General features: G+C 35.0%; 1 protein-coding gene across 1 annotated transcript in view; it reads left to right on the plus strand.

The window, feature by feature from the left end:
* The window catches only part of LOC149843295 (uncharacterized), a 92,817-nt gene extending 84,141 nt beyond the window's left edge, over positions 1 to 8,676 (plus strand). The window contains exons 16-25 of the mRNA XM_089999706.1: positions 4,014 to 4,153; positions 4,290 to 4,448; positions 4,546 to 4,649; positions 5,139 to 5,314; positions 5,401 to 5,590; positions 5,693 to 5,792; positions 5,910 to 6,078; positions 6,651 to 6,733; positions 6,819 to 6,895; positions 8,199 to 8,676. Of these exons, the coding sequence (XP_089855832.1) occupies positions 4,014 to 4,153; positions 4,290 to 4,448; positions 4,546 to 4,649; positions 5,139 to 5,314; positions 5,401 to 5,590; positions 5,693 to 5,792; positions 5,910 to 6,078; positions 6,651 to 6,733; positions 6,819 to 6,895; positions 8,199 to 8,370 (1,370 nt within the window). The 3' untranslated portion in view covers positions 8,371 to 8,676. The remainder of the gene's footprint in view (positions 1 to 4,013; positions 4,154 to 4,289; positions 4,449 to 4,545; positions 4,650 to 5,138; positions 5,315 to 5,400; positions 5,591 to 5,692; positions 5,793 to 5,909; positions 6,079 to 6,650; positions 6,734 to 6,818; positions 6,896 to 8,198) is intronic.
* The last annotated feature ends 13,189 nt before the right edge of the window (positions 8,677 to 21,865 follow it).

Below are 21,865 nucleotides of genomic sequence, written 5' to 3' on the forward strand. Positions count from 1 at the left end.
GATGTGTGATATTCTGATCAATAGACACATCTTTATCGTGTTGGATGTGTGATCTTGATGTGCAAGCTATAGCCATTCACGGTTGAGGTGGAAGGTGCTGGTCAAGTTTCTTTACAAATTTTTTTTGGATCCGAATAGTCGCAGGTCGTGTTTCTCAGATTTTATTGGTGAAGACAAAACTTGATATAGTCGAGTTCGTAGTTGATTGTGGGTGTGCGCGTGTGCGCGTGTGGCTGCTCCTTCTTTTGTGAATCCAGCCAATTAGTTTATATTATGGCTCAAGTGGTTAAATAAGATGCAGATTCCTCCAATGAGTATGTAACTCTTAGCAGGGCTGAATATGACAAGCTTCTTGCTTTACGATCATCCACTTCGAAGTCTTCTGTTGCGGAGGTTGTGTGCTCGGCAGGTGATGGCCTATCTGGTCAAGGTGATAGGTGGATCATTAATTCTGGAGCCTCTGGTCACTTGTGCGGAAATTCGAGTAATATTTTGAGTTTAAAACCTGTGACTGGTCAAAAAGGGATACGTCTTGCTGATGGTAGTTCTTCCCCAATTGTAGGGCAGGGAAGCATGTCTATTACCCCCACTCTTCAATTGTCGCATGTTCTTCATGCTCCCTCGTTTCCACCGAATTTACTATCCGTCAGTCGAATGACAAAAGATTTGAATTGTAGAGTGATTTTTGATCCTATGGGGTGCACCTTTCAGGACTTGCTGACGGGGAGAAAGATTGGTGGCGGCTATGAGGAAGGTGGTCTATATTACCTACACCAACCAGAAGTTTCGGCCTATTCTGCTGGTACATCATCCTCAAGTCCTCTATTGTGGCATCATCGTTTGGGTCACCTTCCAGTGACCAAACTTCGTCGTGTCATTCCTCATATACCTCCCTCAGTTTCTTTTCAGTGTGAAACATGTCAATTGGGAAAACATTGTCGAAGCTCTTTCCCCTCTAGTCAGAGTCCGTCAAGTCAAGGATTGTTTGATCTTCTTCATGTCGATGTGTGGGGTCCAAGTAGGATTCCGAATAGGTCTCAGTGTCGTTATTATCTAGTTATTGTTGATGACTTCTCAAGGTTATCGTGGGTGTTCCTGTTAAAAGATCGGTCTCAAGGTCCTGTCATTCTTAAATCTTTAATTGCCGAGATAAAAACTCAATTTGATGTATGTGTTAAAATTGTTCGCACTGATAATGCTCTTGAGTTCAAATCCAAAGACTTACTTCAATTCTATTCTGGTAATGGGATTCAACCTCAATTTACATGCTCCCATACCTCCCAGCAAAATGGGGTGGCTGAGAGGAAACATAGACAAATCCTTAATGTTGCTCGGTGCCTTATGATTCAATCCAATATGCCTGCTTCATACTGGGGCGATGCGGTTCTGGCAGCCGGTTTTCTGATAAATCGCATGCCGTCAAGCTCTGTAGAAGACCAGATCTCTATTCAAATTCTCCATCCAGAGGCTCCTCTCTTCCCTATCCCTCCTAAAGTTTTTGGATGTGTGTGTTTTGTGCATAAGCTGGGTCCGGATCGAGATAAGCTTGCTGCGCAGTCTATTAAATGTGTTTTCCTTGGGTATCCTAAGAACCAAAAAGGATATCGTTGCTACGACCCTATATCTCATAAAGAGTATGTTAGTGCGGACGTTACCTTCTTTGAGTCTATTCCGTATTTTTCAAGTACTACTCCCAGACTACAGGCGAGCCTTGGTGATGTCCTTTCTCTGCCGATTCCTCCCTTTCCGTTAGAGTCGCTTCCTCCTCAGTCCTTGGTCCAAGTGTCGGGTGTGTCTCGCTTCTGAAACCCTCCCATAGTCTACACGCACAGAGTGCCTCCTATCTCCATGCCGCCATCACCTCCTTCTCCTCAGGTAAGTATTTCTGAGCAAACTGTTGCCCCTACATCTGATGCTGATCTTCCCATTGCTCTGCGCAAGGGAAAGAGACAGTCACTCTTTACCCCATCACGCAATTTGTATCAGAAGCTAATCTTGGGGCATCTATGAAGAATTTTATTTCTGCTTTGTCTGCCTCGTCTGTTCCGCTTCATCACAGTCAAGCTCTAGTCGACTCCAATTGGATGCAGGCTATGCGTGATGAGATGGATGCCCTATGGTCTCGTGGCACTTGGGACTTGGTTGATCCTCCCACAGATACAGATATTGTAGGCTGCAAATGGGTATATAGTATTAAATATAACTCGGATGGGTCGATTGAACGGTACAAAGCCCGGTTGGTTGCAAAAGGCTACACTCAGACTTATGGGGTTGACTTTTTTGAAACTTTCTCCCCAGTTGCTCGTCTTGGCACTATTCGTCTCGTTCTTTCTGTTGTTGTGCACCATGGATGACCCTTGTTTCAGTTCGATGTCAAGAATGCCTTTTTGTATGGGGATTTGCATGAAACTGTCTACATGCAACAACCCCCAGGCTTCGAGGTTCAGGGGGAGTGTCAGAAGGTGTGCAAGTTGAAGAAGGCTATTTATGGCCTGAAGCAGAGTCCGCGGGCATGGTTTCACAAATTGTTTGAGGTAATGTCGAACTTTGGATTTGTCAGGTCAGCTTCAGATCATTCCTTGTTTATCAAGAAAACCAATACTGGAATTGTTGTTATGGTGGTATATGTCGATGACATCATATTAACAGGGAGCAGTGCCCAAGATATTTCTGCAACAAAAGATCACCTTCAGAAGCACTTTGTTACTAAAGATCTTGGTCACCTTCGATATTTTCTGGGTATCGAGGTTGCAAGAAACAGAGAGGGCTTAGTGTTGTCTCAAAGAAAGTATGTGTTGGACTTATCAAAAGAGACCGGAATGCTAGGAGCTAAGCCAACTAATATTCCAATGGATCCCAAAACTCACATGTTCGATGAGAAGTCTGACTATGTGGATAGTGCCAGCTTTAGATCCTTGGTGGGTAAGTTGCTATATGTGACTGTTACTAGACCTGACATTTCATTAGCCGTGAGTAAAATCAGTCAATTCATGGACAAACCTACAAAAGTTCACTGGGATGCAGCTATGATGGTTCTTCGGTATTTAAAGTCATCTCCTGGTAAAGGTCTGTTGTTTAAACAGAATCCATCTTTGGATGTGGTTGCTTACACTGGCGCAGATTACACAGGATTTGTCGAAGATAGGAAGTCAATATCTGGATTTTGTGTGTTTGTAGGAGGAAATCTTGTTACCTGGAGGAGTAAGAAACAAACCGTTGTAGCCAGGTCGAGTGTCGAATCTGAATACCGAGCAATGGCCCAGACTGCAGCTGAGATTATGTGGGTAAAATCAGTCTTGACCGAGCTTCAGGAGAAAATATCCCTTCCTATGTTGATGAAGTGTGATAATAGGGCTGCTATATATATTGCCAACAACCCAGTGTTTCATGAAAGGACTAAACATATTGAAGTTGACTGTCACTATGTTCGTGACCTGGTTCAAGCTGGGTTTATCTGCACCGATCATGTATCTTCCGAAGATCAAGTAGCGGATGTTTTTACCAAAGCCCTGGCAAGACCTAATTTCTCAAAATGTTGTGACAAGTTGAGCATGATTGATATCTATGCTCCAGCTTGAGGGGGAGTGTTGAGAATAGGTGGTTTTAAGTTAAGTTATTTTATATTAGAGGCTATTTGAAATTATTTTTCCATAAAGGGCTTAGATGTAATTAGTCTTTTTAGCCTCTCTCTATTTAACATAGAGAGAAGCCCTAATGAAAGGTGAACGTGTTTTCTCTGTGCAGCCATGTCTCCCTCTCACTCTCTCACTCTCTCTTCTATCTTTCCCTCTATCTCTCTTTCTCTACCTAGGGTTTGGTGAATCATATCAACACCTTTATTATATCAACAGGTTACTGCTTGTCTCTCTTAGATATGACTAATTTTTTTGAATAATTTTGATTTTTGTTGTTTTCACACAGTATGCTTAAGATAAGAGTTCTGTAATTTTTGATGAGCTTTGTCCCATCAAATAGGATGTCTGACTTCTTGTAAAATATGAATGTTAATTTAGAACTTGATGAGAGGATGCACGACCTGAAAAATGAGCTGCAGGCTTTTGAAGGTGAGGAATATGATGAGAACCATAAGAAAAAAGCTGTTGAGGCATTAAGACGAATGGAGAATTGGAATTTATTTAGTGATACACCAGAGGTACTCCATGTTTCCTTTTCACTAGATATTAAAATTTTATTGTCTCTATGGTTTTTTCTCTTTTCTTTGAACAAATGTCCCTACGGTTATAAGCGTATCTATGCTCCCTGCATGACATTCTTTTTCTGCATTGAAGGAGTTTCACAATTACACTGTTGCAAGAGATACTTTTCTTGCTCATCTAGGAGCTACACTGTGGGGATCTATGAGACATGTCATTTCACCTTCAACCGCTGATGGGGCATATCATCACTATGAGAAGATATCTTTTCAACTCTTTTTTATCACCCAGGAGGTATTCTTCTGCTGTGTTACTTCATGCATGTTCATGCACCCACTTGCGTTCATAGGCAACCCTCTTCTTGATGACCTTTTGCATCCTTTTCTTGCAGAAAGTACCAAGGATTGATAAACTTCCTGTAGATCTCAACTCTATCACGAATGGTCTCTCATCTTTGTTGTTGCCTTCTCAAACTGCTCAGTTTAGTCCACACATGTAAGTACTGAGTTGTTTGTGCTATTTTTAGTAAAAAGTTCAATAATGTTTTTTAAGTTATTTGGGGGTTGCAAGTGGTCGCTTTATTTGTTAAGTTTCCCTATCTTAGTCAAAGGATCTTGGTTTTGAGTACTGATTTTACCATTATTTTTTCATTTAAGCAACACCATTCTGTGTATCAATATTCATAATTCTGCCTGTTTGACAATAGCAAGTATGAGAGTACTTGCTCTCAGCGAAAGTTTCGACTGATTGAGCGTGGTTAGGTGGGGTAAGTGTTGAGGACTCGAGCCCGAATCATTTTGGTTTTACACAAAATGCTGGTCTCCAAAGCTAATTTCCAGGTTGATCCGTGGCCTAAAGTGCTTGGACATGTTTCTCTTGGCACGAGGACCCTTCAAACTTTATGTCACAAACATGGAGAAAGCTAGAGAGGTTGCTTGCATTTACAAAAACTTATTGAACTGTACTTATTCTGTAACTCGGCAGGCTGACTCTCTCAGAGGAGCCTGCTTTAGCAATGGCTTTCTCGGTTGCACGACGTGCAGCTGCTGTCCCATTGTTGCTCGTGAATGCAACCTACAGATCAACAGTTATATCCTATCTTGACTCCTTGATTCTTCAGCATCAGTTGAGGAGTTTAAGCGAACATGGTTCATTTAAAGGTTCCTGCCACCACACAAATCTTTTTTTCTAGTGACGTGTGTCTCTTGCTTCCTTGAATGACATTAGCATGCTTCCATTTGTGCAGGGAGACATCCCTATAGCAGAACTACTCTGGAAGTTCCCATTTTCTGGTTTATACACACTGATCCAATCTTAGTGGACAAGTACCATCAAGCCAAGGCGCTTTCTGATATGGTCATTGTTGTCCAGTCAAGTTCTTCATCTTTTGAGAGCCATCTTCAGTGTAATGGACAGTCACTTTTGTGGGATTTAAGGTTGGAATACTGTTACTTGCAAGAAATAAAAAATTTCTCTTCTTTACCAAAGTTATTTTAAAAGTTGGCACATGTTCCTGTAGCTTGTTTGTGTTTCAACAGAATGCCTGTTAAAGCTGCCTTGGCTGCTACTGCTGAACATCTAGCTGGATTGCTCCCTCTTCACCTGGTTTACGGTCATGCTCATGAAAATGCAATGGAGGTAAAACATCTTTTAATTGCTGTTCTAAAAAATTAGGATGTGGGAAAGGGGTTTGTTGATCATTGTTTCTCCATTAGCAGCTTGCTATTGTAACATTTTTAATGCCATCTTGTGTAGGATTGGATTTGGTCTGTTGGATGCAATCCCTATTCCATTACTTCTCAAGGTTGGCTTACCTCACAATTCCAATCTGATACAATTGTTAGGAGCTACATCGTGACTGCCCTGGATGAGTCACTACAACTCATGAACGAAGCCATTCGTCTCCTTATAATGGAGAGGACAAGTATCCTTCTGTAACTTGTAAACTAGCTTCTAAGGGCTCATGCATTTGTGTGGTTAGCTGGATACATGTGGCATTCTTTCTTGGTTGTTACCATCTATGGAGGAGTTTTTGGTTCACCAAATCTTGTAAGATTGGGCAACACAGCTTTCAGCCTCTAAGATAGGTATCATTTGCAAATGTGATGATGGTTCCTAGGATCATAATTACCAATTATTCTGATGGCAATATCATCGCAAGGTAAAATAGCAAACATAAAAAAGGAAAAATGTTTCTTCTACTATTTACGTAATTGTTAAGTGCTATGAACATATGTGAACCTTCAGCTTAATATATATGCTCTTTTGAAAACAAAGCAGCCTAACATGAAATATGGCAGGTTAGCACTTAGCACCATATTTAAAAAAAAATGAATTTGGACATAATAAGGGGTTGCACTTCTGGGCTTCAAAAAGGGCATATCAAGCTACTGTGTGAACAAGATGCACACGGGGATGTGTTAGTGAAAAAGAAAACTCTTCTCACCCTCTTTGCAAGAACTGGTCTTTCATAAGACTTTCCTTAATAAAGAGCAGCTGCCCAAACCTTTAAGCTGTTCAAATCTCAGGAGCAGAACCTGATACACAAGTATAATTCTGTTGTTAGCTTCTGGAGACGAGTAAGTGTACTTTAGGACTTCTGAACTCAATCTTTTTGTGGTTTTTACTTTCTTCAGTATGACATTGTTTTTTGTCTGACTGCAGATTGCAACTGCTACTGGCGATCTACGGTACAGGGATGCAGTGAATCTCATCTCTCTACTCGAGGATGCATCCAAAGGGTGAGCTACGAGTCCTTGCTTTCCATATGCCTCCAAAAGTTACTAAAAGGGTGCACTTGCAGTACCTTGCCTTATACTCTAAAAACGGTTTCTGTATTTCTGCCCTTTTGAAATTTTGCCACCTTCTTGAAAGCTTACATTTTACCTCCTGTTTGTGGTCATTTATAGTATCAGTATCTGATGGGAACTATCGAAAATAGCTTCGAGCTTCATACAGTTGTTTCTCTAGAAGGTGACGGCTGTTTCTCGCTGGCCGATCAAACTTAACCAGTTGCTAGAGTGAGGATATATTTGCAACATTAAGTGAGCAATATAGTGTGGTGCTTGACGGTCAAGTGGCTAGAACTGTAAAGCTTTGACAAATCCTGAGCTCTAGATCGCTTGATTTCCAATTCAAATTATGAAAAAAATATACAGCTGTTTCTTTCTTTTCGACTAAAATATAACTGGTGCTCATTGATATGTTTGGACTAATATTAATTGATCTAGCTATTGAAGTTGGATTAAAGTTATAACCTAACATAGGACAGGATCCCAGCCGAGTTGCATGAACACAACTGGAACAGACTTGTCCTTTTGCATCTGTGAAAGAGGAAAGTGTGACGATGCTGGATGTGGACTTAGCCTTGTGTACATAAACATGGAAGACCTTGTACCGGATACTACTCCCTACTTTATCCTACCTTTATTGGAAATTCTCTCTGTCACACACACTTGACTTAGCATGTGTATCCCGTGTTGACACCACACGACATGACACGATGCTCGGACAGTTCACAGACATGACACATCATGGACATAGTGCCAGTTTCACATACAACCAACATTTTGTCATTAACTTTATCTATCATTTATGATCTTATTTACTTATTTTGTATTCATTGAGTTTTTCTTTTAAAATTTTTCATCAATTACATCACATTTCAATTTCAACTTATTTTCATTATTTGATGTTTCTAACTATAGTGATTTAAAATTGTTGTTTTTTACATACATATGTCTATGTGTGTGTACGACCGTGTCCCTGTGTCCTAATTTTTTAAAATTATCACGTTGTACCAAGCATATCCACATTGTCCCTCTCCCACATCTGTATCCATGGGACAGGAAATTGTTTGGTTGGCCAAAGTCAAATGTTTTTACCATGTCAGTATAAAATTCATGAAATGGAGTTGATGTATGAATTCCTTGATTGAAAAATTGAAATTATCGTTGCCATTTGGAAACTTGGTGTAGTGTCAGAAACTTGGAATTTTTTAGCTCCATTGTCAGTTTTATGCTGTTTAAGAGATTCTTTCTGCAGGTTCATGGAGACAGCAAATGCTACTATTGCAGCATTACATCCCATCCACTGCACGAAGCAACATAAGGTGCATATTGAAGTGGATGCATCCACAGTCCCTGCATTTTTAGTTCTCTTGGTTGTGCTCTGGTTCGTTCTTAGGCCCAGGAAGCCCAAGGCAAAGATCAACTGAAGTCAGCTTCGAGAACAGGGTGAAGTTTTAAGCTTGGGATGTGATCAACGGTGATCCCATGATCTGAAAAGTTTGCATTCTATCTCATGTACTCGTTATCATCTTCTGAGGCATGGTTCTCACCCTCAATGTGGCCAGCTGTTATGCTTGAAGACATTGATCCATATTTTGCAAATACTTGATCATGTGCTGCAACTGTATGGATGATTATAACAGTTGGTACGGGAAAGATTTTGACATTTTTGTAAAAGCATTCTGTGCATCAAATTCTACACCAAAATGTGAATGTCAGAAAAAACCTTTTTTATTTTTTTTCCATCTTGTGAAACTTTGCAGTGAGGTGGTACTAATTCGCCCTGCTATTTCATCAAATGTCTGGATGCAGCAGTTATAGTTTCCTCCATACGGTCATGAATGTCTTGGTACTGTCTCACGTATGAAAGTGCAACAGTAGTTTTCGGAATTCCTTTTGTTCATTTTGTTAACTCCCAAACATGCATTAAAGTTTTTTTATTTTTGGATAATCCAAGGGAAAAATTGCCCCATAACTGTCGGGCGTTGGCTGGCCTCCGGTTGGTAAAACCCTTAAGGTCCCTCCTGTAACGCCTCAAAATTTTAATTCAAAAATACAAGATTTTTTTTAACGCATTAATTTCAATATATTATGATGCAATGAGCTTACCATTAGCTATTCTTTAACCATACCAAGTCTTAGCCTCTTAGTACCAAACTACAAAAAACAAAATTAATTTTACTATATTACATAAAGAAAATTCTTTAACAAACAATGAAAATATAATTTTTTTTTGTTAAAACCTTAGGCATATTATAGATCATTCAATTAACACAAGACTGAATCAAATATCTTGAAATTCGTTATTCAAATTAATTCAATCCTCAATAAATAAAAGTCATCAAAGTAGATCAAGTTCAAATGAATTATAAATATTTTCAAAAATGCAATCACGGGAATTGAAAATAATTGGCTTTTGACACCGTCCGCAACATTCTGTCATCACTTCGGTTTTTCAATTAGTACTTATATATTTAATAATTAAAGTCAGACTTATCAAGTCTCATTAGAAAAATACTAACAATGTATATTCCTACAATATTTGTATACATAGAAACATAAAACCATTTCACATACGTGCAATGAGGAAACAATTATTTCATTAAGAACATATTATCAAATATAAGGTGCCACAATTCAACTCATATGCAAATATCATATTCATGCATGACCATTTAATAAAAAGCATGCACTTACCAGTATAAGTGAAACTTGAATTTCTTTTATTTGAGTTTTCTTACTTAAATAATGCATACAATGCTTAAACTATGTGCACAATATAGAATTGTTTTGACATCCAATATTTGTAGGTACTAACATAGATCAATCCTAGATTAGAAGCAAAGCCTCAAAGGTATATTCAATTAATTTGTGACTTATTAACCTGATTTTGCACCCGTCACCAGTGCTGAGTGAGGGACAAACTTTATCGAGAGAGAGAGAGATCTCAATACCTCTAACCTGATGTATCAAACTTTCTTCAGCTGAAGTACATACATACTACCCCGTGATTGTAGTGGTAGTCAATTCTCCTATTTTCATGATGGGGAAAAAGCAACCTTTCGTACTTGAGATAAACTTTTCATGAAACCAGAAGTACCATTTACCCTCTTATTGTAAGCCCAAGAAAATTAATATACATGTTACTTTTTATTTAATTAATTCTCTTTCCATGCATGCATAAGCGCAATTGACCATTTTTTTATCATTACCCTCCAATTTAAGCATAAGAATGTATCAATCATGTTAACCAGTTACAAGGTTATCAACCTCTAATTTGAGCACATGCATGCATAAATCCATACATTATCAATTTGTATGGAAAGTAATCATGCACAAACATTTCAATACTATGCATAAGCATATCACATTATCAATAATGCATGATACAATAGTCATTTAATACAAGCCATGCAATTACAATTTACATTATGCATACAATTTATTTTAACGATGTACAAAAATTTATAGCATATGGGCCAATACATGATCCACGTACAAGCATAATCATATAACCCCTATAGGCCCACACACTATACTCTAATGGTACGTGTGTCCATCTGGTCAAGCTCTTGGACCTATACTTGTTCAACTGATCCCATGTCTGAACCATGACATGAATACAAACAAGAGTTTTCATTCGAAACTGCATAGACAAAATTTATCAGTCAGTGTAAATTCTGCCATGCTCAGAATACAAAGAATAAAAATATAAAATTTTTACATTAGATGCACGTGTGTTAGCTATCTACAACAAAAAACTTAGGTCCAATCTCATTACTTATCAAGGAGAAATAAATCTTTGACTAAAACTGGTTTTCTGTTCACAGAACAAACTTATCCAGTTTGACTTTATTAAAAAACCATTAGCCCACGAATTCACAAAATGAAATAAATTTTATAAATTTTACTGTAGTTAGATGAGTATGTCTGACAAAAAATTTAATAGAAATCAAGTCTAAACTCAATCCTAGTTGAGAATTAAACTTCACACACTACAACCTATTCATGTTCTTAGACAGACTGTGTTCCAGAAATTTCAATATCTAAGACAGACTTTCATGATTTTTAATTCATATACCGTAATGAATCTATGCACAAGATTTTTATTGTGTATTCATTACATAAACCAATATACATAAAAATATTGTCCATAAACTTAAAACAAATGGAAGAAATAAAATAAACAAAAATATGCAGTCATTATAGAATTTTTGTCAAGACATAAATTCTATTATGACTTGCAGATGTCGTATCTCCTAATCTAGACATCAAATAAACTCAATTTTATTTTTGGGATTGCTCCTACATAACTAAAATATATCTCTAAAATTTTAGATTTTTTAAACTCATCACTTTAGAGAACCATGCATTTCTTTCAGACTGGTTGGAATAGAAATCACAGAACAATGCATTTTTAATAAGCACATAAATAAATACATATTTTTCATAAAAAGAACACTATAAACATGTATTTCATGATTTTGATTTAATATAAACATATCATATGCACATCTTAATATGTTGATTTCACATACATCAAATTCATAATACAAATAACATGCAAGATTAGATGTATTTTTATAAGAAAACTTAATTTTGTCAAAAAGAGATTCATGCATTGAAATTAATTTTTGCAATAATGACTTTGAATTTTAAAGCATTCATGCACATGTACTAATAGATTTAACATGAATTTAATATATTACATATAGTTCAAATAACAATATAAGTCCATACCATTAAAAATATTTTTAAGAAAACAAATACTTTAGTTTCTCCAAAACTGATTTTCACCGAAAATTGTTTTGGAGCGTTGATACATTATAATCAATATCATATCAGTTTTATGTATTATAGATGACTAATGTATGCATATTAATATGCATATGTGGATCTTCATGCACATGTATATTGGCACTATGCACACACAGTTTGTATGCCCCTACATCAAAAGTCAAAAAATGAAACCGAAAACCAAAACTATAGGGAGTTCCTCATCTTTGATGACCACATCCTTTTAGTTGCACCAACAACAGAGATACAACTACACCAGCTCCAGACCTCTAAGAGATTCCAAGAGGGCGTAAAATAGGGAGGAAGACAAGACAAGGGAAAGCGAAAATAAGGGGAGAAAGAACTGTAATGGGGGGGGTCTCCTTTTATAACCCTAAACTGCTCTCAAACCCAAAAGGTAAGTCTCCTTCCCTTTCCATATTCTCTAATTTCATATTTAATTATCTCTTAAAATCTTAGGCTAAATTGACTTCTTAAGTTATTTAGGAAACTTTTGAAATATCTAAGCTCATAGCCTTATTTTGAATTTAGGAAGCTTTTTAGTTTTTTTTTTTTACTTTTATTTAAGTATAGGCATTAGTCAATTAAGAGGGGCCTACAAGGAGAGCGTCCCACCCTTAGAACTTCATTTACTTAAATAAATTTCAAATTTCATTTTTATTTTCCCAAATCCCCTAGCTAATTAGCTTATGTCTTAATTTAGGAAACTAACTTGGTCTTTTGACTTTAATTTAAAGTAGAGGTTTCTAGGAAAATTAGAAAATAGAGAAATAGGAGATATTTTGCCAAGTAGGATGAACCCACATAAGGGGGGCGCCCCCCTCTTGGAATCCTACTTGATTAATTAAACCAAATTTAAATCCCTAATTTCATTTCAATTAAATTTCTTAATTAAGTTTTGATTATTTTCTTTATTGAATCAAAATCCAATTTATATTCAAATTCATTTAAGTAAATCCACATTCAATCCAAATCCAAATTAACTTCTAAATTAGATCCAAATTTGAATCCCATATCCAAATTCAATTAAGTTCTAAATGCAAATTCACCTTTAATTAAAATCTCATATCCAAATTCAATTAACTTTCAGGCAATTTCTCACGATGTCATCACGATTTTTTCATAAATCTCATGATATTTGTCACTATGACCATAGGCAACAATTCTCCATAAAGAGGAATCTAGTGGATCTTGTTTATGTGAATGATGAAAAGTAAACAATGTTTGGAAAGCTAGACATGCTTGCTTTTTATTGGAAATTTTGATTTCTTCAAAAATGGTGTGGTTCGTAGTACCTTACAATTCTCATGTTCTAAACGTCTAAGAATTCTCGTAAGTGAGAATTTCTTTCGACCAACAAGTTCTACTAAAACACACTCTTGATTTTTAGTTCAAAATTGTATCTTGACCCAAGCGTGTTTTATTTGAGTTCTATCATGGGCCAATGGTGCTCGTTGTGTTGCTTTCTTTGATTATCTTTTTTGTAAAAAAAAGTAAAATGTAATTTACATATATATGCTTAACATATGAATTTTTTTATTTTTAGATACCTCAGTTTAAAAATATTTATGCAAGCATTTAATTTTTTCATAAATTGCTCAAATTATTGTTTTTAAAGTTAATTAGATAAACACAACATTTTCAGAAATTGCTCATATGATCGTTTGTGTTACTTTTATTTTTAACATTACTTATCTCCCTTTATTAATCTGTATGAGTCTGAATCAAAGGGTTTGGTGAGAGTAGAGATGCACACGAGACAGGTTCAAGCCGAGCTTGGGCTAGCTCAGCTTGAGAAGAAGAATTGGTTGTTCAAGTTTGGCTTGAGCTGTGAACACCTTTATAAAATGGTTTTCAACTTTTTTTGAAATGTTTCAAAAGCCTTTTTGAAAGAAAAGTTTTCATTTTTTTTTTGAAATGTGTATCAAAAGCCTTTCCGAAAGAAAGAAAAGCGGTGGCATTAGAACCCAAGATACTTCTAAAGAAGTCCAACTTACCCATTAGGGTAAGACCTATCTTTGTGTGTATGTAAAGAAAATGAACATACATATATAAAATCTAATTTCTTTATATAACTACACAATGTGAGCTTAATCAAGCTTACCAAATCTATTCGAGCTAGACTGCTTGTTCAAGCTCGACTCATTTATTTTTTTGAACGAGTTCGAGCTGAGCCTAAGCTAACTCGGCTCATTATGCATCCCTAGGTGAGAAATCCAATTTCAATCATGCACATAACATATCCAAACCCTACACTACATGCACATAGTCTTAAATTAAATTAAGATGATATCTTTCTCATAAAGAAGAACATGGTAAGCAGCCCCATCCATATGGTTGGACTCTTAGATAAGTAAAGTTTAACTTAAGGTTTTATTACGAGAACAAATAAAATTAGCAGAAATTGACCGTATTGTATGGTAAAAATAACGTATTTTCCTAAAAACCCCATAATTTGCCAAAATCAGCTTGATAACCAAAATCGTAAATAGACAATTTTGTTAAGATCTTTTTACCATTCACATGTGTGAAACTCATGAAGTTTGTGCGATATGTCGATCTGCTCGTCGGGTATCACAAACTCTCACTTAAAAGTAGGTCCACACATTTTTTTTTGTAAATATCATGAAGTTTGTATAATAATATTTATGAACATCCTTTTAAACCCAAACCTCAAAACTTCTCAAATACCTAACAAAGTGAGCATATATATCCTCTTAATATGTGAAGTTTTTCCAAATATGCAAAGTTCTTCTCAAATATGCAAATTTCTTCCCAAATATATGGATTTTCTTCCAAATATGTGAATTTCCTCTCAAGAGATCTTCAAATACATATTGATCTACAATTTTTTTTGGCATGCGAACCTGCATAACTTCGCATGCTTTGTTGAATAATATATAAAGTCATTTTTGTTCATTTTGTTTCTCTTATTTATTTAGTTTAGAAAAGAACCATAACCCTTGTACCTCTAAAACCCTAAACATTTTTTCTCTCCCCTTATAGCAAGTCTCGTGAGAATTTTTTGTTGCATTTCGATGAGGTTGCAGTATCATCATTTTCATTGACTTTCCCGGTTAGGTTGAAAGCTGAGATTCATATAAACAATATATATGTATATTATTATATTTCATTCCAAACTTTTTTTTTGTAGATATGAACATTTAATAGCCCTATGTTTAGTTGTTGTTATGGATGTTTTTTTATATTTCTTAAGTTTATTTAATATTTGTCACTAAATTTACTGTTTAGGTTTATTATGTTTAGTTTCTTTTCATAGATATATATTTGTTTGTGTTGTAATTGATTTATATTTTTTTGTTTGTTCTTTAGTTAATATTTGATGTTTTTGTGTTGGTATAATGGGACTAGGGTTTACTGTGCACAACTATTGAATAGTGATTGAGTTATTGTGGGTAGTTGGTTTTCATAGTGGTTGTTGTAGGTAGTTGTGTTAATTACATGTATGAAGTGTATATAGACGACTTTCTCTCACATGCTATTTTTATTAGATGAATGATATGTTGTGTGGTTGTGTAGACAGTTAATGATAGACTCTGAAATGGTTAGAATACACTATTGTAACATTGATCAACCTACTTAGAGATCTATAATTGTCTCAAAAAAATAGTAGCTATGAAAAATTTATGGCTTTGATGTCTCATAAAACTGGATATATAGAAGAGTCAATGATCCTTCGATACAATTTTTCTTCGAACCTAGAAAGTCAATATATATTGATGGGTGTGTTGAATGATGATGATGTGAAATCAATGTTATTTCGTGGTGATGTTTACTTAGTTTCTCACAAATTTAAAGAATAAGCGGAGAATGTGCATCTATCTAAGGCACCATCTATCGAGCTCAGCCTTTAAGTGATCATCCCGTTGTCCTAAACATTTAGCTCAAGCATGAGGAAGGCATGTAGTTGCCCGAATCAATTAGAGATATAGATGTTCGACGTGCAGACAATGAAGAACAAACAATTGATGTTGTACATGATCAAAAGATCACTATAAAAAATATTAAATCACGTGGGAAAACTAGTGCCAGCGATCTTTATCGTAGTAATTTGAATGACATTCAGCCTTTCTGGACAGATGACAAAGCTAAATAAAAGTTGTTGGACTTTGTAATTTATGCTTGTAATTTATGATGGATGTGAAGTTTTTATGGTTAATCTTGAATATTAAAAATGCAAGAATGTATTGCACAATCGAACAATCAATTAGTGGTAGCAGCTATCACGTCGATGGTGGAGAATCAGATGATATCGATGATGATGACTATACTATGTCGACTAACAATTGCATTTGTTCAGTTAGTAGTTGTAGTTGCTCGTAAGGAACACCAATGATGTGGATCTCAATCTATGGATTCAGGCAAGGACGTATAATTAACAATGTATAATCATGTTTATTTTTTGAATTTATGAAATAAATGCAATGTATGAGCAGATTCAGTTTTGTATGAATGAATACAATGTATGAGCAAGTTCATTTTTTGAATGAATGCAATGAATGCAATGTATGAGCGGATTCAATTTTGAATGAATGAATGCAATGTATGAGCGGATTCAATTTTGAATGAATGAATGCAATGTATGAGCAAATTTCATTTTTTGAATGAATGAAATAAATGCAATATATGAGCATGCTTATTTTTTTAATGAATGCAATGTCTGAGTATATTCATTTTTTTAATGAATGAAATAAATGCAATGTATGAACATGTTTATTTTTTTGAATGAATGAAATGAATACAATGTATGAGCAAGTTTATTTATTTTTAATGAAAGAAATGAAATGTAATGTATGATCTGTAAATTATGTTTTGTAAGTGAAGGATATTTCTTAAACAGTTAAATTGTAAACTTGCGAGGATAAAGAAGTTCACATAAAATATAGGTAAACAATGACAAATATTTACGAAGATGAGGAAGTCTGCATAAAATATAGGCAAACAATGATAGCTATTTGCAAGGATAATAAAGTTTGCATAAAATATAGGCAAATAATGATCAATATTTGCGAGGATGAAAAAGTTCACACAAAATATAGGTTAATTATGACCAATATTTGTGACGATGAGAAAGTCTGTAAGATATATGCAAACTTAGTCCAATATTTGCATAAAATATACGCGGAATTCATCCACTGTTTGTGAAGTTATGTGGTTCAGTTTAACTTCATATATGTTTTCACAAAATTCGCACATATAGAATGAAGTTCGCATAAATATATCTATGAACTTTTTATAATTAAAATATGTCAAAAGTTCATAAATAGTGTACATGAGATTCACAAATTTATTAAAGACTTAAATGCGAACCTCCCTATATTTTTGCAAAAGTCCCTACCAACATTAATTGTGATGCTTCAATTTTTACAATGATGCTTCAATAGTAAAAAGCGATGGTTCACATTTTAGGATTTGTTTTTGCCTTTAAAAGTAGACAGTGGAGAAAATTTTTGAAAAACAAGGGGAGGATGTCATGGCTGAGGTGAATAAGATTTTAGAGAAGATAGGTGGAGATGCTGAGGTGGTGAATGGTGTTGATGTTCCTCAGCAAAAGGAGGCTCCAATTGTAGAGAGTCAGCGAAGGAAACAATTTTGCCTTAATCATTTATTTAAGAGAAGAGAGGGTCTTAATCATTTATTTAAGAGAAGAGAGGGTCTGCTGACAAAAATAGTAATCAAACTGGCCTTAAGAAGCCAAAAAATGAACCTAAATTGCTATGTGGAGCTATGTTTGACTAAAAATGAGCCATTGAAGAAACAAGTGCATGCATCGAGTCAGATTATAGGATTCACAAGCTCAAGAGTCGGGTTGCAGAAGAGGCAGTTTTACCTCAATCATTTGCTCGAGAGAATAGAGGGTCTACGAATAAAAACAATAACTTGACTAGCATTAAGAATCCAAATGATGACCCTCTTGATGTTGAGTCTTTCCTTATTTTATTAATTAATGACCTTGTGCGACATAGTTTGCTGAACCTTCTAATGTTGAGATATGTAGTGTGAATGTTTGCAACATGTTTATTTATGAATGAATGAAATGAATATATGTATGCACATGCTTATTTTTGAATGTCTGGAATGAATATATCTGTATGAACATATTCATTTTTGAATGAATGAAATTAATATAATGAATATATGTATGACCACATTTGGTATAAATAAATTGAATGGAGTTGTATCACACCCTCTGACTAAAAGGTAAATTCACATAATTTTTTTATGGACCTCACAAAGTTTGCGTAAAAAATAGGCAAAATGACCAATATTTGGGAGGATGAGGAAGTCTACATATATTTTATATGGACTTCCTCATCCTCGCAAATAGTGGTCATTTTTTGCCTATATTTTATGCAAACTTCGTGATGTCTTCTTGATGAAATATATGAGGTTATTCTCATCCTCACATAAAATATGTGCAGACTTGTTTGCATTCATTTCATTCTTTTAAAGAATGAAGGCACTCATATATTGCATTCATTCTATTCTTTCACAAAATGAAGTTGCTACATTATAATCATTTTATTCTTTTACAAAATGAAGTTGCTCCTACATTGCAATCTTCTACATTGCATTCATTTTATTCTTTCACAAAATGAAGCTACTCATACATTGCATTCATGTCATTCTTTCATAAAATAAATGAATAGTAATACATTACATTTATTCAATTCTTTTACAAAATGAAGTCGCTTATACATTGCATTCATTCTATTGTTTTACAAGAATGATGCTTCTTACTGGCTCTTTGATGGAGAGAAAACAAAGTATGTGTAAAGGTACCTCCATCCCTTGGGTCTCAAGAATGATGTATATCACTGCATCTTGATGAGAATGACTTTTCATATGATCAACTGCAACACTCACAAACAACTTGCAGATGCATAATTTCCTATTCCACCCATTCCATAAGATACATAATTTCTTATTTTACCCATTCCATAAGATGCGCTTACCGAAAAAAACTTGTCAATGATTTTTTGTCGATGAAGTGTCATTAATCTTCTCACTGCCGATGTTTGGCCTTGAAAAATTGTCATAATTTTTCACTAGTTGGAGATCATAAAACCTTAGTTTCTATAAAACCCTAACTTTGCTTTTATACTATTCTTGTACAAAAAATTGCATATTTTATAAAATCACATATCTAATTGTGCAGAGAGACGCAAATATGTTATATTCTGAAATTCCTTATATTTGCAACACAAAATAAGTGTTTTCTAAAAAAAATCATATTTTATAGGTACTATATATGTGATTTTATTAAGGTATTTATGAAGTTACGATCATAAGGAGGTTCACAAAACTTTTTTTTCATGCTTCATGAAGACTACAAAAAAATATGTACAAACATACATTTAAGTGGGCATTAAAGAAAAAAGAAATGAGGTTCACACAATCTCCCATGACTTAAGTATAAAATATGTGATTCTACTAAGGTATTTGCGATTTTATGATTAAATAGAAAAGATCACATAAATAATATAATGTTTTGTCTGCTTTTTGAGGTCTGAAAAAATTATGTAGACCTCCTTTTAAGTAGGAATTTGTGATACCTGACGAGCGGAGTGATATATCACATGAACTTCATGAGTTTCGCACATGCGAAAGGTAAAAAGGTCCTAACGAAGTTGACTATTTTTGCTTTTGGTCATTAGGCAAATTTTGGCAAGTTATGGGGTTTTTAGAGAAACACATCATTTTTATCGTATGGTAAGTCATTTTCCATAAAATTAATGCATGCATGCATGCAATATAAAATACTTTTTCTTAAAGATGTATATGAAAAATAAAGCAAACAACTGCCCTTTAGATTACTTGTATTTGAAAAGGAAGGTTTTGAAAACATTTACCAAGCATCTAACAGTTGAAAGAAAGTGATTTGAGTAGTAGAATAGCACAAGATCCACAAAATTCAGCCACAAATTCATGACCAAGTATTGATTCTCTATGCATCTGCTGTAGAGAGTCTTATGTATGCTCAGGTGTGTATACATTCAAATATAGCATACAATGTTAGTATGTTAGACATATATCTTAGTAACCCAGGTATGGATCATTGAAAAGCAGCCAAACGGGTTATACAGTATTTGTAGAGAACAAAAGGTTACATACTCACATACAGTAAGTCAGATCAGTTGGAGATCATTAGGTATTCTGATTCTGACTTTGCTAGATGCCAAGACAGTCGCAGATCGATGTCATGTTATATTTGTCTCTTGGCCAGGGGAGCTATTTCCTTGAGGAGTGCCAAGCAAACACTCATTGCTTCTTCTATTATGACAATAGAGTTCGTAGTGGCATCCAATCATGAAATATGGTTACACAATTTTGTCATTGAGGTGCAGATTTTGGATAATGTCAAGAGATCGTTAAAGTTATTTTGTGGCAATAATTTAACAATACTATATTCCAATAACAATAAGAGCTCATCAAAATAAAAAAATATTGATATTAAGTTTTTTGTTGTTAAAGAAAGAATGCAGAATGGTCAGATATCGATAGAATATATTGGCACATACTTCATGATTGTGGATTCGCTTACCAAAGGTTTGTCACCCAAGGTCTTTCACGAGCATACTGCTCAAATGGGTGTCTTATCATTTTATGATATGCTGGTTTAGTGAGAGTTTGTATTTAGATGTTTTATGATATAATAAAGTTCTTCAATATAAAGTTACAGTTTCAATTTTATTATGTACTCATTTTTTTGTGATCTCACTAAAGTCTAAGGAAGGACTGGTTGAAAATAGGCATGCTTGATCACATTGCATGCAATTTCTATGCTTCACATCCATATTTGATTCATGTCATTTGGTTATGTTAATATATGTGATCATTGATGAGTCCAATTACATTATTTGTAATGAAGACCGCTTTGGTTCTATATAGACATGATCAATGGACCAGATTGGTAGAGATGTCAATTGATAAGATAATGTTTTTGAGCTCATAAGGTTATAATGTGTGATTTTAAGGTTATGTATGTCGCCCAAGTGGGAGATTGTTGGGAAAAATCGTGTGAGCCTACATACGTTAAACCACACATTATAGACTGTTTCAGGTTAAGGCTCAATTTATGTGATCCAATTCGGTTTGACCATATGATATCTCATATGGTAAGATAAACTGTGTGAAGAGACTTGTTCTGTTTATAATTTTGTAATGGGCTAAATTGGAGACAAACTCCTAATTGGATACAAATTAGGTTATAGTCCCCAAACCTTATATAATGGCCCTCTCTTTGAAGCTTCTCATAACCATCGAGAGATCCAGTCACTCTCATAAGGTTTAGATAAAGGATCATACTCGTCAAAGATCTACCGAAGCGCAAATGGATTCAGATATGCTTTCACATCAAGTTTTAGTTTCGTTTTCAATGATTTAGCGAGAACATGTTTGACGGTCCTTTTAGTTTTCGGTGGATTTACAAATCCAACAGGAGTCGAGTATACCTCGAGTCAGGGAGAACCTGAAGGGTTTCACCGGTGTTTCCACGAGTGTTCAATACCGCATTAGCTAGAAAAACAAATTGTCCATGAAAGGTCCCATATTATTTCACATGATCTAAATGTAAACTAGAGCATAAAATTTCATTTTCTCAAAAAATAAAAAAAATAGTTGCCATTTCATGTTGAATATGGGCAAGAAATTAATTGTAAGCTTGATCTGACAGCAGGGTCCTGATCTTAAAAATGCTATGCAAAGTTTGTCCTTACCAAGGAGGGACAGTTTTCTCTAGCCTTGTGTGTAACACCCCCAAATTTCAAACTTGCGAACCTTTTCAGAAAAACAGGCAAGAGACTAGAAATATCTCTTTCCTTTAGAGTTGTTTTATAAAATCAGCAGAAGATTTTTCTTTTGATAAATCATAAGGCAAGCTGACAACTTTGGGCACGTTAGCTAAAAGAACCAAAACTCACAAGACTCAGATATCCCAAGGAAAATCCAATACAAACCCATAGCGTCCAGGACGCGAGCTAAAAGCAGAAAGAAGAAGTCTTGAAGTCATCTTACAATCGCGCCATCGCCCGTAGTGTACCTAATCATCACCTATACCTATAGAATGAGTTAATTTTGCGAAAAACTAGTAGGTACACAAGA

Source organism: Nuphar pumila, chromosome 3 (genome assembly GCF_984573655.1).
Source record: "Nuphar pumila chromosome 3, dmNupPumi1.hap1.1, whole genome shotgun sequence".
In the NCBI taxonomy this organism is placed as follows: domain Eukaryota; kingdom Viridiplantae; phylum Streptophyta; class Magnoliopsida; order Nymphaeales; family Nymphaeaceae; genus Nuphar; species Nuphar pumila.